We start from the raw sequence: 20,802 nt of genomic DNA, 5'->3' as shown, positions 1-20,802 counted from the left end.
GCTTCATACAATCAAGACTCTAAGCCAGTGTTTCTCAACTTGGGCCACTTTAAGGTATGTGGACTTCGATTCCCAGATTTCACCAGCTAGCTATGGGGAATTCTGGGAGCTGAAGTCCTCATGTCAAGGTTGAGAAACACCGCCTTAGAGTCTCGACTGAATGCTTTGGTAACAGTGTAAAATAAAATGATTGGGTGGAATTAATCTCAGAGCTAAGGTTGAGAAACATTGCTCTAAGCCAAAGGTAAGGAATCTTGGCTCTTTTTATGACTTCTGGACTTCAACTCCCAAAATTCAGCATGGCTAGTTCAGGAATTCTGGGTATTGAAGTCCACAAGTCATAAAAAGAGCCAAGGTTCCCTACCCCTTCTCTAAGCTATATGCCCATTTATCCCTCTTTTCTGCTCTGATGCAAACTGTATCTTGTATCAGTTCTGCATTATTTCATTTCTTGGATTGACAAGTGTCCTCAGTGAGCTGAAACAAGACCATTAAACAACTTGTTTGTTTTTGTTGATGCTGAGAGCAGGTCTTAGGATGAAAGGTAACAGAAGGTGCATATTTTAGATTGCAGAAGGCATAACAATCCTTCGGGATAGTATTCACGTTAAAAACACTTGACCCTGTCTGAAAGGCTGTGTGGTACCTTTCAGATCTTCAGATTAAAAGCTGTTTAACATTTGTTCACTTTATACTGAAGAACAAAGTGCATACTGTTATGTAGTCAGAATCACAGCACCCATGGAGAAGAAGGAGATGTTAGCAGAATTAGGGGATATAGAAATTCTTAAGGGAAAAGGAAAGTTTTTACAGGAAATGTTTAATTTAATGAAAAGGAGAATTGGGGCTGACATGACAGCAGTGTTCCAATATGGAGGGGCTGCCACAAGGAAGAGGGGGTCAACCTATTCTCCAAAGCACCTGAAGTCGGGAGAAGAAGCAATGGATGTAAATCAGTCAAGAAGAGAAGCACCCTAGAACTAAGGAGAAATTTCCTAAAAGTGAGAACAATTAATGAGTGGAACGAGTTGCCTCCAGAAGTTATGAGTGCTCCAACAATGGAGATTTTTAAGAAGAGTCTGGACAACCATTTGTCTGAAATGGTATAGAATTTCCTGCCTGAGCAAGGGGTTGGACTAGAAGACCTCCAAGGTCCCTTCCAACTCTATTATTCTGTTAAGTAAAAGTCCTTGCAGAAAAGATTCTACTTTGTGCACAGGTAATACGCTACAGCAATGGTGGTGAACCTATGGCACGCGTACCAGAGGCGGAACTGAGAGCCCTCTCTGTGGGAATGCATGCCATCACCCCAGCCCCTCCTCCTCCCATGGCCCCCTCCTCACCAGCAGCACCCCCAGAGGAGAGTTGTCCCGGGGCTCAGCCCGCATGGAGCAGCGCAGCCAAGGACATGGCAAATGGGCAGAGGGGACAAGACTCTGCCCTTGCACCCCTCACGCGGAGATGATGCTGTGGGGTGCAGGAGGAGGGCGTGGCCACCATGGCACTGCAGGGCTGCCTGGGCAATCCGCTGCGGGCCGTGGAGGCGGTGGTTGGTCCTGCGGGTGGGTGGGGTGGGGGCTGGGTGGGGACAGGACAGGGCAGGGCAGAGTGGGCAGGGCAGGGCAGGGACAGAGCAGGGGTGGGCCAGGGGTTGGGGCAGTTTTGGGGTCTCTAAAAGGTTTGCCATCACTGCTCTATAGTGCTTTGTATTCAGTTGCCCCAATAGCCCCTTTGAAATCCATGAAGGTGTGACTATAACACACATTCATAAGTCGGACCAGGAACCTATGGCCGCTATCCTCAAAAAGGCCATGTGAATCCAGGAAAAGACATGTCTCTTCATGGCACTGCAGAAGATGTTCTGGGTGTAGTTCCATAGTGCCAAAGCTATTTTGGAAACTGAATCCAAAGTACTAGACAGCCCTACTAGCATGGCCCCTTCTGCTTCCCTCAAGACAAAATGAAATTTCAGGAAACAGGACAAACAACTGCCTAAATTATTCAGATTTAGCTTCTATGCAGAGATGGGTGGCACTTTAAAAAATAGGGCTTCACAAATCATTGAGCTGATATTTCACTTGGATGAAATTCTGGGTTCTCTTTGAACATAAAAGCCTTTTTTTTCAACTGGTAGTGTTGGAAAAGGGCTTGTGCATGTATCTGTGCTTGTGTGTGTTTGTATGCAAGTGAAGCAAATTGTGATATTTCCTGGTGCTTCACTGAGGTACGGTATAGCACAACCAATTTATACAAGCCTAGTAGGAATTTTCATATCACTGACCTATATAAACATTGCAGATTTCTGTGCAATTTTGGGCGGATTTTTCTGGTTTTGAGTATTCACTTCCAGTTTCCCACAAAAAAGAAAGCCCATTGGGGAAAACAGATTTGCTTAATAACCACTATGTTCACTTAACAACCACTGCAAAAAAACAAAAACAAAAAAAAGTTGTGGAATTCGGAGCAGTCACATGTTAACCCACTTAACAACCTCCAGAATGTCTGACTGTAATTCCAGGCTGAATTAGAGTTGTAAATTGAGGAATATTTGCATCAAGCAATGATAACCAGACTCAGCAAAAAGAGCTCAGAGCCATTTATAGTGAGAAGAGGGGGGGGGACAGAAATCACCACAAAAGTTTTACATCTGTGCCACTAGCCTTAAGCGATTAAGGGGTGTCAAAGAGAGAGGAAAAAGAAATAAGATTTAGTGCTTACATCCCCTCAACCCTCTTCCCTGTCTGCCTTGCCTCCCTTCACAAGGTTTGCAACCAGAACCCTTCACTTCCTCCCGTGTTTTTATTAGCCAATATTTTTCAATACATTGGCATCAGCTATGATGAAACTGCTGGCAGATATTCCTGAAAAGCAGCTGCCTCAACATCCCATGGGTCTCCTTGCTTTCACTAGGGAGAGTTCTTAAAGTGACCAGGGCTGGAATAGCTACAGTTGGGAACAAGCCTAAAATGGGAGTTGTGGAAGTACACACCTCCATGGCACATAATATTTTGGGGGGAAAATGTGGAAAGATCTGAGGTTCCTTCAAGCAGACCCTGCTACATGCGGGCATCTGGCTTTGGAGTGTTGAATCAAATACACATCTCCAGTTGGTGCTGTTGTGATTCAGCGTCAGCCTGTGGTTCCAGCAGCTGAGTCAGATGATTCTGAAGAGGAGGAGGAGGAGGAGGGGTTTGGAGAGCCTTTGGTGTCAGAGGAAGGTTCTGATGCACCGCAGAACTCTCAGCATGACTCCTCCTGTCTTGTTCCTCCTCAGACTCAGCTGTGTGAGCATGAGGGATTAGAAGAAGATGATCCACAGCTGGCTCTGTTCAGGGATGCTAGGAGCAGGAGGCAATCTAGCAGAACAGAACAGAGGAAAGCAATGAGGCAACTCGGGAGAAGGCAATGGGAAGCCACGCCTTGGGACTGCTGATAAAAGGGGAATGTGTGGGAGGTGCTGGTTGCTGAAGACAACTGTTTGAAGATCTTCTGCTAGAGTCCTGGTCTGTTATTCTTGTTTAACTCTTGTTTAACCTTTTGGTTTAAGTCTTGTTTGAACTTTTCGTTTAACTTTTGTTTGAACTCTTTGTAAATAAATTTGGTTGGGTTTTTTCCAGCCTGTTGATTATAAAAGGGGGTTGTCCTTGACATTCAAACAGGGCCGGTCATAGGCTGGAACAGAACAGGTGCAATGTCTCTTGAGGATTTTCCTCCCCCCCCCGTCCCCCAAAATGGGAGGAAGCAAGGAATGAACATGATAAACACAGAAAACAAAAACCTTCCACAATCTATGAGGGGGTTATCATTTACTGTCATCTCATTTATTACCTGCAGCGTCAGTGATGAGCAACAGAGAGATACTGCCAGGGGAAAAGGAAAAAAAACAACAACAGACAACTTACTTACTTAACAGCAGATCCCACATCACTTACCTGGAACCGTCGCATATCTCGAGGGTTTCCAGCGGTCTTCAAACAGTTCTGGTTGCACTTGAGGAAGAATTTTAAGAAGAATCTGCAGGGGGAGAAAAGGGAACGGGCTTGACATCTTCCGTTTTTAAGAAATTAAAGCCTAATATCATTTAGTTGCTTTGCGCCAATGTGTTTGTGCCCTGTGGCGGGAACCATCAGGGGGATACCAGCTGAACTGTCGAAAAGGGGACTGCCAATTAAAACAGATTAAAATGACATTTCTGGCTGCATCTGTAAAGCAAGATCTGAAATGATCGGCAACCAGAGCTTTGTCACCCTGAAGTCACATAAGGAAAGGTAGAAGGAATGCAAAGGGAATGAATTTATATATGCAAATACACGGGCAGAACTACAGGGAATGCCTCATTCCCTTTTCCCTGAGTGTAAAGGACATTCAGACATTACTCTGTAGCAAAACTGACTTTCTCAATGAAGGTCCACACCGAAGCTAGAACTCCATCAGGATACTTTAATATGTTTATCTCAATGATAGAGACGTTTTTTCAGGGTTCAATTCCTTCAAGTTAAGATCTGGAACGGGCCATAGAATTGAATTTGGTTCCGTTCACTTTTTTCCCCCCCAAAAAAATTTATTTCCATTCTGTAAGATTTCCACATCCACGCACATATTTTTAGAAGTCCAAACAAAAACTGCCTGTATTTTTGACACCATTTCTCTAAATGTACTCTTTTCCTCTCTGCTTCTTCTTCTTCTTCTTTTCAAATACATCAACAGAACATTTTGTAGAACAGGCTCTTATTTCCTTGCTTTTCCCTCTCATGTATCCTCATTTTTATACTTTCCCTAATTTTAGCAACACTTTCTTCTAATTTGTACGCACCCCCCACACCCTCTCTTACTTCCAGCCCATGCATATTCTGGAAAATATGCTTTTCTTTCTTTTGTGAGCTTCATAAAATTTAGCAAAGAAGCATGCATAACGTGAAGGAAAGATAACATGAAGAAAAAGCAATGACATCCAAAAGGTACAATGGATGAGATGTTGAGTGCCCCTGTCAGGGACAAAGGGTTAAAATTCTACCGAGCATATTATGTTCATTATGTAGCCTAGGGCAAACCTCTGCATTTCACTTTAAGTCATTTTACAAGACTTCTGGGAATTTAAATGATAGAAATTCATACATCAGTTGCTCACAGAGCCTTCCGCCCACATATATTCTAGAGGGTTGCCTTATTTTGTGCTGTAAGGCAGCATTTATAATACTCCCCTTCTAATTTTATCTTCTTGATTCTACAATTGTTGGAAATTGGTACTTGGTATTCTCAAGTCCACATCTAAATGTCTATGGAGATTCTCAATCATCCAGGTCATGGTTGTTCCAAAAGTGCTCTTCCAAAGGGCAACTGAAGAAGCTTCTTGGATGAGAAGTGAAATGTTTTTAAAGAAAAAAAAAGAAAAAGAAAGTCCTGTTGCCCTTTGGAAAAACACCTTTGAATCAAGTCCAGGTCTTTAAATACCACAATGTTATCTGTATGCATGCAACTTTATATGTGCTACTTGGATGGAGAATGCAAATTTGTGATGTGGGAATTAGGTGTGGTTCTGCTTAAGAGCTAATTTGAAATGTTAAACATGTTGGATTAAGACAGATGCATCCTAGAGTAGAAGTCCCATCAGGAACTTCTCTTAGGTCAGATATTACTTTTTGACCTAATATGTGGAATTGTGGTATGATAAATATGAGTGGGAACAGTCTCAAGAGATGTTGGCACCTGGCCAAATTTGTCGGGGCTAAAAAAAAAATCTGATGGATTAGGCTTGGTTAGTAGTTGGGTAAGAAATCTCCAAGAAATGCAGAAGGTGGAAGGAGGAGGAGGAGGAGGAGGAGGAGGAGGAGGAGGAGGAGGAGGAGGAGGAGGAGGAGGAGAAGAAGAAGAAAAAGAAGAAGAAAAAGAAGAAGAAAAAGAAGAAGAAAAAGAAGAAGAAAAAAGAAAAAGAAGAAAAAGAAGAAGAAAAAGAAGAAGAAAAAGAAGAAGAAAAAGAAGAAAAAAAGAAGAAAAAAAGAAGAAAAAAGAAGAAGAAGAAGAAGAAGAAGAAGAAGAAGAAGAAGAAGAAGAAGAAGAAGAAGAAGAAGAAGAAGAAGAAGATACATTAGAGTTTTAATTGAAGAACAGAATAAAAATATACTAATAAATATGAAGAGGTATGTGGTCATATAACACATTTCTTTTCATCATATGAAACATTAATGGTCAGACCTTTGGAAGTTAGCTGAAGGTCTTTTCACATGCCCAAGCTAATCAGTCTTAAAACCTTTTATGACTTCTTCAGTTCTTTCACAACTATTATTTGCAACTGCCTCCATCCACCTATGTTTTTAACCTTTGGTTCTAGTCTGTCTATTTGAACTTAATTTAAATTTTATTATAGGTGTTTTACTTTTTCTAATGGTACTTATATTTTATGGTCAACTGTCTAGAGAATGTTTGTTCGGAGTAGCAAGAAGGTACTGTAAATCAAGGGTAGGTGAGTTAGCACACTGGGACACTAAGCCAATTGAGCAAATTCCAGGTTTTTCAGTAGGAGTTTGAGAGCTCTGGTAAGAATTCTGTGTCTTTTCTGTGTCTATTGCTTGAAAAAGAAGGTAGAAAGAACAGGAAAGAAAGAAAAATGGGAAAGTCAGAAATAGACATCTCTGCCTCTACCTTCTCTTCCTCTGCTTTATAGTCCCAAAGAAAAAAGCCAAGGGAATAAAGCCTCAGTAGAAACAACATTGTCCACTGTTGGTGTAAATAAAAGACATATAAAATAAACATTTTAGTTCTATGTAATTTCATTTACTCATGTTTTACAAAAGAAAAGCCCAGTTTACTACTCTGGAATCTTCTCAGTAGTAAATGTTATAAAAAACAACAAATGAAGACGAGTACTTGAGATTTGTGCTTTCAAAAGGACAGACGCAGAACTACTCACTGAGTCCTTTAAACCCAGAGCAAAATAACTCTAGCATTATAAAAATGGACAATACTGGAAGATTTCCTATCAACAGAACAGACAGCTACTTCCCAATAACTCGCTATGTTATATTTTGTCTTTGTTCAGCATCACTGCAATAAGTTTTCAGGAAAGATTCCACTATTGGTCAGAACACAGCAACGTTATTAGTACATCTTTCCTCTTTTACGTTTCCTCTTTTTATATAGAAAGGACGCATGGAGTTATCCTACCATTGGCATCTTATTTTCCCAGGAATCTCCAGTTCTATCTACCTTGACCATCCTGTTCCAGCCTTGGGTCTTTCAATGTGCTAAATGTGCAACTAGTAGAATTTCTAGCAGTTCGAAATTCTGAAGGTAGAACCTCAAACATTTGCAGAACACTAGGTTGGGGGTGACTGGCTAAGGATGAATGCAATAGAAATAAATATGTTGGAAATAAAATAATAAATACATAGCTTTAAACCAAATGTAAACCATTTTAAAGTTGATTGTAAAAAAATTGATTTTTGTAATAGAGTTGTCAAAGTTTGGAATATTCTACCCAATTCAGTTGTCTCAGCTACTAGTGCTCATAGTTTTAACTCCAACTTCTGTGGACTTCACTCCATATTTAAGATGTCCTTAAGTGGGTGTGGATAAGTGTATTAAATGTGCCTATTGTCCCTGTCACATTTTATTTATTTATTTTATTTTGTTTGTTTGAGTTTGAAATTTTAATTTGATGAATAAATGTTAAACAAACAAACGTGAAATAAATACGATGGACATGGCTGATTGTAATTTTGCTCTGTAAGGCATTCTGTAAAAATTAAAGGAAAACAAAACAAGAGATGGCTAAAGCAGGTAGCTACATTTAGCCAAACTTGGTTATTCCCTCAGAACTTAGATAAAAGAAACTCAAGAAATCCAAGGAGGCTGGATTGGGAAATGAAAATAAACCATTGAAGACAACAATGGCATATTATTTTATATAGCTGCCATGAACATGACATGTGGTCACCAAGACTCAAAATCAACTTGAAGGAAACCTTTAGCTTTTAAACAAAAGACAAGACAAGCCATGGCAATTGATGCTCCATTGTTTGGGCATTGGTTGAGCTACTGCAACTTGCATTCATTTTTGCATTAAATATATGACCTGAGAAAATCTCAAAGCATCATGCCTAGCAATGACAGCTACACAATATGATCCAAAAATTGAGTATGGATGGGTGGGGTGGGCAAGAGAAAAAGAAGATGGCATCTCACAGATAAAAGGATTTGACCGTTAATTTCTTAACCAATATCTGCATAAATATATCCACAGTGAAAATGTGTTCCAAGAAAAATGGGTATTTTGCCAATCATTGCAAATGCTGAACATTATTCCATAATTTGGGGTCTGGATATCATATCTCTAACTGAAACAGCAGAAAAGTATTCACATAATAAGGGGAGGTTAAAGTGTGAATAGCATTTTGTTTTGTAGCCTACAATCCTGCGCTACATTAGCTATGCATGGGGAAACTGTAAAACTGAATGCAGCCTCAGGGGGTCTGGCTGAGCAGGTCTGGGCTCCAGAGCTAAGCAGGGTCAATCTTGGTGGGTACTAGGAAAAGAAACTATCATGCAACACTAAGGCTTTGGGCTAGACTGGGATATTTAAAGCTTAGACTGAGAAGTCCAAAAGCACCCTGGAAAACCTCATATTTCTATTGCTCACAAGATAATTATGCAGAGCGTTGGCTTTTTATCTGAACTTTGCCAAAATTAGAACTGTAAAAGGCAGTCAAACGGATTCCGCTACACACACACACACACACACACACACACACACACACACACACACACACACACACTATATATATATATATATATATATATATATATATATATATATATATATATATATATATATATATATATATATATATTCAAAATGCTGCAGGAATAGGTTCACCTTTCTGTTTAGGAATATCTTTACTCCATTGTACTTGGAATTTTTTTCCCGAGAGAGATGATTGGGGGACGGGGGAGGGGTGTGTGAGAGGGAAAAGAGGGGAGAGAAAGGGAAGGGAGGAGGGAGAGAATGTGAGAAGAAGAGTCTATCCCGGCATCTTAGTGGTGCATTTAAATTGCAAGAGGGTGGAAAAAAAGCCCACAGATTTAACTGGGACACAGAAAATTTATGAAGGCTGCAGGACAAAATAAAATGCATTTATAGAAGAGGGAAATGGTTGGAAGGAGGGGTGGGCATTGAAAGTCAACTGGGAACTCAACGAACAATTTATTTATTTATTTCCCTTGCTGAGTGCTTGTCTAAAAAAAAAAAGCTTTTGCAGTAAGTTAAAGTCCCAGGTGAGCTAGGCCTAGTTCCCTTTCTGTTACTATGACAACGAATTTTTACCGCAGTCCCAAAGTCCCTCTAGAACTCACACATTCATGCTTTGAATTAGAACTTTAAAGGAGAAAGATATATATTTTTCCCAAGGTTTACCAACAAGAAAATAAAACATATATGCACATACACACAAACACAAAAGAAATAAAAAAACAAGGGAGAAAAAAAATGTGTCCCTGCACATATTAAAGTGTTATATCTGCAATAAAATTCTAGTTTGTCAACTTCCCAAACTATAAATTTTTAAAAAAACAGACACAAAGGAAATATGACATATCTGACTCATTTACAATTATTCTTATATAGCAAATGTTATTAGGAGGAACAAAAAAATATTTAAAATGATACAATATGTTGTATGCATAATACTTGAAAACACTGACTTTTTTCACTGCATAAATGATTTTTTTATTTTCATTTTAAAAAAAAGTAAAATCTGCAAAGAATCCAGAAACAATGGGCAACAAATATCATTGTATGACAATGACTGAAATATTTACTTGCCATGTTCTGGAGTTTCATTGTTAAATTGATGTTGGAAAAGACTTAGGAAGGAGAACCAGGCAACCTTACAGAAGGAGCTGGGAATATTGATATTTTCATTTCATTGTTGAGAATAGATGGGTGGGGAAGAGACACAATGACAGAGCAGCTAAGACATTGGGCTTGTCAACAGGAAGGTTGGCAGTTTGAGACCAAGCATCCTGTGATGGATGAGCTCTTGGTTTTGCTTCAGCTCTTGACAACCTAACAATTCAAAACTAAATACAAGTAGATAAATAGATAGCACCAGGGTGAAAGTAACAGCATTCTGTTTGCCTTCAGCATATTGTCCTACTGGCCACATGGAAGCATGTTCAGACAATGCTGGCTCGTTCAGCTAGGAAACGGACATATGTACATTTAGATGCTGTATATCACACACTCCATTAGTAGGATCACCAGCTTGTAGCATTAGATCCAAACTGTAATTTCCTTCTCTGATTACTCAAGAGAAAGTTAACTCTTGCTATTGGAATCACAGCTATGCTCATGTCCTTCTCCAAAATGGGCTTGAGATTATCCCTCATTGCCTTTGGAGTCCCAAAGGTGATTTTTCTGAGACAACTGGACTTTCTTGTTTTTCTTTGAGGACATTTTGCTTCTCAGAGCTGAAGAAGCTTCATGGATGAGAAGCGAAACGTCTTCAAGGAAAAACAAGTAAGTTCAGTTGCCTCAGGAAAAGCACCTTTGGGACAACCACGACCTGGATGAGTAAGAATCTCCATAGACATTTTGGAGGAAGTGGCACTATTCCCCAGATCAATGGACCATCTCCACAAAAGTATGCCTCCACCAGGATTAAGTTGGCATCCCACCTCCATAAAGAGGTTATGGTCTTGATGGATCACCCAAGATCTCAAAATAAGAGAGTTAGCAGGCACAGATGACAAGAAAATAGAGCAAGTAGCTTTGTTTGGCTGATTCCTTTCTCATAGCTCAAGCTTGGCTCCAAGTTTAGTTAGAAGTTAGTTGTAACTTAATACCAAACTAGGCATTTTATTAAAGGCATTATCGTTTTAAACCTCTGAGCGGTTATGAAGCATATTGCTAATTTGAGTCCCTCATTTTTATCTTATCACATCCTCAGTCAATATAAGGGGTTTTTTTTCCTTAAAAAAAAACAACCTCAATGGCTTAGCAAGCAGGAGCATTTGGGAAAATCTCAACTACTGAAGTAAAGCTTGGGATTAGATTTTTAATTTACTAGACTGATTGCCTTGAATGAAAAATATCAATCCAGCTGATCCTTTCATATGCTGAACCATATTTGTATGAAGTCTGGGGAAATAAACCACGTTGTTCTGCCCCTTAAAAAGTGCTTACACTTAATATCCCCTTACCTGGATTACTCCAATGTGTTACCTATGACACTACAGTATACTGAAGATCACTCACAAACTTCATCTAATACAGAATGCAATCAGATTCTAACTTTGATATCTGGCTTCCGGATTTAAACCTGAAATCTCCAGGGACAAGACAGTTGGGGGTATAACTATTACCTTCAATTGAGAAAAGAAGGACAAACTAATCAAAATTCCTTCCTTCCTTCCTTCCTTCCTTCCTTCCTTCCTTCCTTCCTTCCTTCCTTCCTTCCTTCCTTCCTTCCTTCCCTGAAAGTAGCTTTGGAACTTGATCCATCAACTTCCTCAAATGCCATTCTAAAGAACAGAGAAATCCTTATACATACACAATTGTCTGTTGTGCTCTTACTTCTTTTTCTTTTCTTTTAAAATTATCTTCCATTCTTTCTTTTCTTTTTCTTTTTGTTCTTTTTAATGGAATAAAGACCCCACCCTGACCTCTCCATCCAAAATAAGAGGTAAATTGGAACAGGTTATGGGTGTCTAACAAAGTTTATTAAGATGGAGAATTGAGATGGGACTGAGGGCATGAAAAGGAAAGGGAAATAAAAATTATTCCTCTCTCCATAATAGTTCAGTTTTCTATATGAAGGGGAACATTTAGAATAAAAGTCCAGCTTCCAGCCTAGGAAAAACACTTATAATCACATGTCTTGTTAGCTTTGTTCAGATGTTACAAAACAACGTAATTTCCTACTATGCAAACAAGTGCTGCCTTGCACCATTTTCTATTTAATGTTTTGCTGATTTCTCTTTGTAATTTCCCAAAAGTTTTCTTCCCCTGCGTAACTGGTTTTTGTTTTAATCTCTTTTCTTCTTCTGGACACCCAATAATGTCTTTCAGAATTCTCTAGCTGGTATTTTTTGAGCTTATTTGATCATTGGAGATGGGCAAGAGTGCTGGTTCCCATAATGATATTACTCATAATTCCCAACTGGAAAAACATAAAAAAGAAGCTTCTTTCCTATGAAATTTGATGGAGAAGTAGAAATACAATGCAGTGATAGACAGGACATTCCCCAACTACCTCTCGGCCATTTTGTCACTTGATGATTACAAAATTGCCACGTTCCCCTCCTAAGAATGTTATCAACATTCTCTTCTTCTTTGAAAGAAATTTCAAAAGCTAATCCTCTTTCAGCAAACTGAATGAGAGCAGGTAGAAAAAAAAGTGGAGAATTGTTTTGCATAATATTATTTTCACTGTTCTTTCCTTTTCCTTTGCCTCTGGTTCTGATTTTCAATTGACAATATTCCCCGTGATATCCAAGCTATGATTTGCTTAAACCAGAGTTTGTTATGTTTTATTATTTTAAAAAAGTTTTTTAAGCTGCCTATCTTTTCATCTTCTCAATGAAAAATGGTATACGTAAAATAAATAATAAGGCAAACCAAGATTTGAGGGTATGAATTGATCCTGGCTTGTTATTGTCATTACAAAAGACTAATTATGTAAGACTTTGACTTTGAAATATTCATTACAAAATCATGGGGAATATGAAAGATTGAGCATCAGAAATTCTGCAATTTCCTTGTAGGCTTATTAATTACTCTAGAAGCAATATAAAAGAAAACATAATGCTGACCTTAAGGGGAATCTAAAGAAAAACTAATTTCTTTACCTTTACAAACTGTCAAATCCACAAAATTTATGGTCTTTCCTGATGCAAAGGAATAAATGGGTGCATTTAAGAATAGCTCCTTGCTTCATTACATATTTCAGAATCGAATTCCTTTCTTCAAACTAGATGACTGAATTTGTTCTCCCTCCAAGCACAGACTAAATGGAATGGAAATCTCTTCTTTGAATTCATCCTTTCTCTTCTATCAGCTGGTACACTGTTGTGATGTTATGATCTGGGACATAGTTTGCAAAGTTACAAAAGCTATTTTTCAGTTGCCACAAACTATCTCCTCTAGAATTTGATCGACAAAAGAGGTTGCCCTTGGCATTAAGTTATGTGAACAAGAAGCTCACGCCGAGAAAGTGCTGCATGGATTTCTTGTTGCCTTCATAGACTTTTAAGACCATGTAATATCTAGATTCTGAAGTGTAGCCAGAGCAAACTACAGATATACTGCTTGGCAGCCTGGAATAGATGATAAAAGTATGACATATCGGGCTTCATTTCATTTGCGTCTCAAAGTTCTTACCCAAATTTTGGGGCTTCCGGTTAAGACACAGCAAAACAACAAGGTTTTGCTCCATAATCAAGGCAGATTTCTAGGGGATGATGGATTAGGTAAAAAAATAAAGGTAAAGGAGTCCCTGCAGATTTTACTCCGCTAGTCTGTGCCAACAATAGTGGGAGATGCTCATCTCTGTTTCAAGGCCATTGAGCCTATGCTCTCCAAAGACATTTCTGTGGTCATGTGGCCAGCATGACATCATGGAGTGCTGTTACCTTCCCACTGAAGTGGTACCTGTTTATCTACTTGCATTTGCATACTTTTGAACTGTTAGGTTGGCAGGAGCTGAGGTGAGGACAGGAGCTCACCCCATACTGCGGAACTCAGGTCTCGAACCCGGACTGCTGCCTTTCCAGACAACATCTTAACCACTGAGCCACCAAACTGCCGATGATGGATTAAACTTCTGTTAAATTCCTCTTTAAAAATTGAGATTTCTGGGATGTCAAACTAAGGTTGACTCAGCCTTCCATCCTTCCGAGGTAGGTAAAATGAGGACCCAGATTGTTGGGGGCAATTAAGCTGACTTTGTAATAATGCCGCTGGGGTGTGTGTGAAAGCCCTAATAAGCAGGCATATACATAGAATGAAGGCTACTGCTAAGCTTGTAAGCCGCCCTGAGTCTTCGGAGAAGGGCGGGATATAAATGGAATTAAAATAAATAAATAAATAAATAAGGCCAATTTCGTTTTCAAATATACAAACAAAATTCAGGACGTGGTCAATGTTTTCTTTTTGCAATGTTTCATCTCCATTCCCATTGACATGAAATTCCAGAAGGGGCTGGATGACAGCTCTTTGAGATAGGTCTGACCAGAAAAAAAAAGATTGCACAAGAGCTACTGAAAATATGGTTTATTGTTGCAGGATATAACACAATCCTGAAAGTCTAAGGGGGATCAATCTTGAGTTTCTTTCTTATTCCTCTCTCCTTTCTAGGGCTAATGTTTACATAATAACTATTGAATTCCTTCTTCAAAGCATTCTTGTTTCTTTTCCACACAAGGTTGGATTTTTTGACTTTCTTGTGAGGGAGTTCCAAAACTGCATTTTCAAAAGGCAACTGGACTTTGGTTTTCCTTGAATCCAAGAAGCTTCTTTCAAAAAGCAATTGGTCTTTCTTCTGAAGAAGCTTCTGAGATGAGAAGCGAAATGTTTTCAAGTAAAAACAAAGTCCAGTTGCCTTTTGAAAAAGCACCTTTGGGACAACCATGACCTGGATGCCCGAGAATCTCCATAGACATCACTGAGGGAGGTTAACGTGAAGTGGAGGCTTCATACAACTATTTTCCCCAAAATGGTAGTAATTGCCAAACACCCATATTTTCATTGCACAATATTGGGGATAGTCCAGAGGCCATGCACATATCTGCATACACAGTTTTATATTCTGGTTTCTCTTCAGGTCATATAAATATTTCATAAGCAATTTTATTTATAAAGTATCTCCTAACAAGTAACGGAACGGCAATCCAATCCCCTATAAAATTCTGTCATTTGTATTAGCTAGTTTGAAGAAAAGAATGAATGAATAAATAAGCCTATATATGCGCGTGTATGTGTGTGCACACATCAATTAAACTAATATATTATGTCTAGAATAGTAGGCAGCTTAATCTATGAAGTGAAAAAGAAAAATTGTGCCCCACCGTAATTCTCTCTTCCTCTCTCTTTCCCTGCATATTCCTGTCTCTTTGTGCTGATCTTATTTTGGGGGCACTCTGAAATGCCTCCTTTTCTTTTTTTTTCCAAGTAAAAGGAGAACAGAGCATAGTTCCAAAGAAATATTATACATTTTGAAAAGGTACCATCCAGGTAAAGGAATTAATCAGAAGCCCAGTGGTCATAGAATATACAATATGACCAACATCATATCAGGTTTAGAAGCTCAGGAAATAACTAGATTGGAATAATTACGCAATCATGGACAATAGAGATTACCCCTTAAATTGCTCAAGACGCTTGAAGAACTAGGATTGACATACATTATGGAGCGTCTAACCCTAACCCATTCCAAAACCATGAATGTGGTGTTCTCTGCATGTCATCTTCATTTGACTTAAGACTCCAGGTTAGGTTTAGAATGAAATTCCATAGTTTATAACTTAGATAGGTCCCCAGCATAATTTATGTATTTATTTATTTATTTAATAATATTTATATACCGCCCTTCTCCCGAAGGACTCAGGGCGGTGAACAGGGCAAGAATAAAAATACAAAGTTACAAAAATTAAAAAAAATGCCCTTCCATTACCATAAAAAAACAAACCAATAACTTCATCCTGCAATGTTGATATTATGGTAATTTAATGTTAGCAGAGGATAAGAAAGTGAAAAGAACAGAGAGCCTCCACAGAGGGTTTAAGCCTGGGATTAGTTTAGCAGAAACAGCATGAGACAGTACCAGAGCAGATTAGAACTATTATAAACCAGATATTGGGGAGCAGGGATAACTAATAATGTTAGCTGGCATAAGGCAGCTTTCTAGCTCCCTAATTAACATACTTTAACAACTCTCTTGCCCACAAATTCAGGGTGTTTAATTGGCAGAATGGTGGGCGTCGTTGTTTTTGTACGGACACCTCAGACATAACTGCAGATGTTGGCAAGCAATGTGTCATTCCTGTTTAGATACTTTAAGAACCTTTAATAAAATAGATCCATAAATATTTCACCCACAAATCCATTTTTTTTCCACATCAGTAAGTCTGGAAAAGAGAAGACGCTTGCTCTCTATCCTTCTCTATAAACTTAATTGCTATAGGGCAGGGGTCTTCAAACTTGGCCCTTTTATGGCTTGTGGACTTCAACTCCCAGAATTCCTAAGCCAGCGTGCCTGGCTGAAGAATTCTGGGAGTTGAAGTCCACGAGTCATAAAAGGGCCAAGTTTGAAGACCCCTGCTATAGGGTAACAGAGAGAGGCAAATCAAGGGTGCCAACACTGCTTCACATTTTGGGACAAGCAGCTCTGGACATTTTGTCAAGTTGATCGCAGTTGTAGGTTATTTGAAGTTATGGAAGTTCCTCCTCAGTTATATCCTGGCAGTCAACTCAAACCATCAAATAGTGCCCTGGAGTATGTGTATGGCCGGTGAGAGCCTTGGATACTACAGGTAGTCCTCGACTTTCAACAGTTCATCTAGTCACCGTTCAAAATGTCAATGGCACTGAGAAAAAATGACATGACCATTTTTCACACTTACAACCATTACGGCATCTCCGTTCAGATGTTTGGCAAGTGACTTATATTTATGACGGGGTTGCAATGTGATCACCTTGTGTAAACTTCTAACTAACAAAGTCAATAGGAAAGCCGGATTCACTTAACAACCATGTTACTAATTTAATACCTGCAGCGATTCACTTAACAACTGTGGCAAGAAAGGGCGTAAAATGGGACAAAACTCACTTAACAAATGTCTCACTTAGCAACAAACATTCTGGGCTCAGTTGTGGTCATAAGTCGAGGTCTACCTGTAGTAGCCTTGTCCTTTGCTGATCAGTGCCTTTGTTAGTTATCAATCAGATCAGTTCAGATAGCTGCCACTCAAACCTGGTGACATTTCCTAATTTAAAACACAATTGTGTCAGCTTTGAACAGTACTATATTTTATGGCTTTCTCTCTCACAAATGCCCACATACAAACACAAATACACATATATGAAAGCAGTTACCAATGAACAAAGCATCCATCTGAAGGAAAAGGAAGTTTACTAAGCCCAAATATATTATATTCCACCATCTCTCTCTCTCTCTCTCTCTCTCTCTCTCTCTCTCTCTCTCTCTCTCTCTCTCTCTCTCTCTCTCTCTCTCTCTCTCTCTCTCCTCTCCCTCTCCCTCTCCCTCTCCCTCTCCCTCCCTCCCTCTCTCTCTCTCTCCCTCTCTCCCTCTCTCCCTCTCCCTCTCCCTCTCCCTCTCCCTCTCTCCCTCTCTCTCTCTCTCTCTCTCTCTCTCTCTCTCTCTCTCTCTCTCCCTCTCCCTCTCCCTCTCCCTCTCCCTCCCTCTCTCTCTCTCTCTCTCTCTCTCTCTCCCTCTCTCCCTCTCTCCCTCTCTCCCTCTCTCCCTCTCTCTCTCTCCCTGCATATTTATGTCGGCCTGTGCAGATATTATTTCAGGAAGATATTTTTAATCGATTAATATCATTAGCTAGATCCGTACAACATGCTAAACATAAATCAAAGTTAACCAAAGGGAATTGCATTACAGACAAAGCAATTGAGATTTTAACCATGGTTCACACAACATGCTAATAGCTTAGTACTGTACACACAAAACTAGCTGACAAAGAACCCAACCTTGCTTTAATATAAAGCAATACACTGTAGAAAGTACAGAATATTGCACTCAAGAAAGTATTTTCAGTAACAAGATAATTGTTTGGAGTTTTACACACACACACACACACACAAACACTCACGTGCAGACATCTCTTTCTAGTTTTCATCTCTTGTTTTCTAGCAGAGAGACTGTACTAATCATCCCTCATTAGATGCAGGCGCTTGTTTGTTGCAAAGATGGTCATTTGCCACTCTAACACATGCTGGAAGGAAAAGTCTCTCCAAGGAAAACTGCCTTGTTTTTGCACTCCAATGAAAATCTGACACCATTAATAAAAATAATAATTGAACTCCATGGGCTTGCCTTGAAAATGAAACACTAGTCTAACAGCATGCTTATAATTGCAAATGTTCTTCCAAAAAGTCTTTGGAGAGCGCTTTGCAAATATGAAGCAGTTTGCTTTTCAGGGCTTCTTTTTTTCTTCTCTCCCTGGACATCCCCATTACAAACATGTACACACACACAGAAAACTTTTTACCAACTTGCAAAGAAATAGATGGGATTATACAAACGTGAGAGGTTTTGGAGGAGGATAATTTCATTCCAAACATTTCAAGGCATGCTCTACACTAGAGATTCTTTATCCACGATTTACTCGTTAAACCATAACTGGCTATATCCTCAGCTCGTCCTGAGCCATTGTTTGCAAATCAAAGTGATTGCATTCACATAGCACACTAAAGAAAGGCAAACAAACTCTATTGTGGCTTAGCAGAGGGTATATTATATAACTGAGGTCGGAATGAAGCAACAGAACTTTGCAGATAGAAGAACAAGGTAAGCCACTAACTGTGTAGCTCTCATGTGGAGAAGATCTCCGGCAAGTTTTTGTCTTCACAATAATAGGGTTTTTGGAGATTAATTATTACAATTATTCAGCTTCAGTCTCCAAAAGATGTTGCGTAATGTGCAGGAGCATGAAAATAGTGCCTATTTGCAACCTGTTAAAGCAGCCACATCTTTTCCAGGAATCATACAACTCTTTAAAGATATAGCTTCATTTGTATCTTGCAAACTGTTGCCACATATCTACACCCTCCAAAGAATTTTTGAGGAGGGAATCCAAAGCACTGCAAAGTCCAGCTAAAAACCTTAGTTACTTAGAAACTAAGAGAGAAGACATATCCCTCAGTTTCAGAGGACACCCACTAGAAGTTCTCCAAGATACATGAGATATAGGCAAAGGAAACTGCAGAAATTGTTCAGAGTTTGTAGCATTAAATTTGACAGATTCATATTTACACACAAAAGGCCAGAAAGGTATTCTTTTTTCTAATTCCTGCCACTGAAAAAATCCTTATTGATAGAGAGGTTCATTTATTTATTATATGTCTGTCTGTCTGTCTGTCTGTCTTCTGCTACTCCTCCAGATCAGGGTAATTAAATGGAGATTTTTAACTCCATCATAACATCCCTATGAGGTAGGTTTGATTGAAATAAAGTGACTGGCTGAGAATGGACTGAACTTTGGATCGGCCCGGTTCACATTTTTGAACGGATTGGGTAGACGACCTTGGGGACCAGAGGAACAGATGCTGCTTAGGAAACAATCAGACAAAAAAGGCAGGAGACTCCAGTGGCTTAAAGGTCAAAGAAAGAAATCTAGGAAGGGTCTAGTCTAGTGGCTCAAGCAGTTAAAAGTGGCCGCAGTAAGTTTGCACTTTCAGGATTAAAGTAGCCTTATTGTAAAGTAGAATTAGTTCATCTAGTCAAGCCTCCTGTCTGGTTAACCTGAGAGGCCTAATACATCTCATCCTCCAGGTCTCCGTGGAATCTTCAGTTTTCCAGATGACTCCCTAAAAAGGGGCATCATCTTTGGGGTAAAATCGCATTGCTTGATAAGCAAGTTCAATATTTGTTAGATGCCTCATATCTAAATCCTAGCATTGCTTGGTATTTATTACATTGTTATGTGGCACACGACCATTTTTCACGACTGTTGCAGTATCCCCCATGGTCATGTGGCCCAAATTCAGACACTTGGCAACTGACTCATATTTATGACAGCTGCGGTCTCTCTCAGGGGATCATCCCCTTTTGCACCATTCTGACTAGGAAGTCAATGGGGAAGCTAGATTCACTTAACAGTCGTTTTAATAACTGAACAACTATGGCAAGACAAGGTCATAAAATGGGTCAGAATTCACTTAACAAGCTTTCTTTGGAGCTCAATTATGGTCATAAGTCAAGGACTACCTGTAATTTAAAAAATCAGGCCATTGTTGCAGACATTAGTAACCCTTTTTGCAAACTCCACTCCATTCTATCCAATGTTGATTGTATCCATCCACCACGGAGTGCAACCTTTTACCTATCTTTCGAGGAAATCCCTTCTTCCCCAGATGTCTCTGGAAGACTGAGCACTGGTTACACTAATCGCTTCCACATACACCCCCCCACACACACCTTCACACACAGACCCACTGACTTGTGCAATGGTTTTATTATTGTGGCCAGATGGTGGGACCAACCTATTAAGTGCGCTCAAAGTTGATAATAACTTTCCTGTAAAAAGAGAGAGAGAGAGCGCTGAATGTTCCAAAGACAGAATCAAGGTTAGCAACCTATTTTACACCTGCCAGAGCATATAACACTCAGATAAAGGCTTTTGCTTCAGCACAAGGCAGGAGCTGTTCTAGTCCCTAAACTGCCATCATACCGAAAGAAATATGCATAAATTTGCTAAGGGAGCCAACCTGTAATCAAGATTCTTTGGTCCACCTATATTTTCCCCTAATCTCCGAAAGAGTTGTTGAGTTGGTGTTTTTATACCTACCTTGACACCATATTGACCTTGAGTTTGAACACTGATGCAACATTAGACTCTGAGGACAGATTTATAGAATAGCCAAGATGGGTGACTTCTCATTCCTGAAGACAGGACAGCGTCCAATGTTTGTTAGCATCGTTAAACTAAAACTGACTTTTCACCTGCTCCCATACCATATGCAGCTGCAAATTTTTAAATTAAAACTATGAAGCCATGCATAAATTTACATATATTACAGACTAGCCTCTCCATTTAACATGCAAATGTACTCCAATGTTTCAG

The 20,802-nt window shown here is 39.4% G+C and overlaps 1 protein-coding gene across 2 annotated transcripts in view; it reads right to left on the bottom strand.

Annotated features, from left to right (window-relative positions):
* The window catches only part of EBF2 (EBF transcription factor 2), a 235,888-nt gene that overhangs the window by 62,507 nt on the left and 152,579 nt on the right, over positions 1-20,802 (bottom strand). For both annotated transcript variants that reach the window (XM_081333508.1, XM_081333507.1), the window contains exon 7: positions 3,933-4,014. In XM_081333508.1, the coding sequence (XP_081189634.1) occupies positions 3,933-4,014 (82 nt within the window). The remainder of the gene's footprint in view (positions 1-3,932; positions 4,015-20,802) is intronic.

Source organism: Vipera berus, assembly GCF_964194415.1.
Source record: "Vipera berus genome assembly, chromosome: 8".
Lineage (NCBI taxonomy): Eukaryota > Metazoa > Chordata > Lepidosauria > Squamata > Viperidae > Vipera > Vipera berus.
Note: the sequence above shows the minus strand (reverse complement) of the source record. Positions and strands in the feature narration are given on the sequence as shown.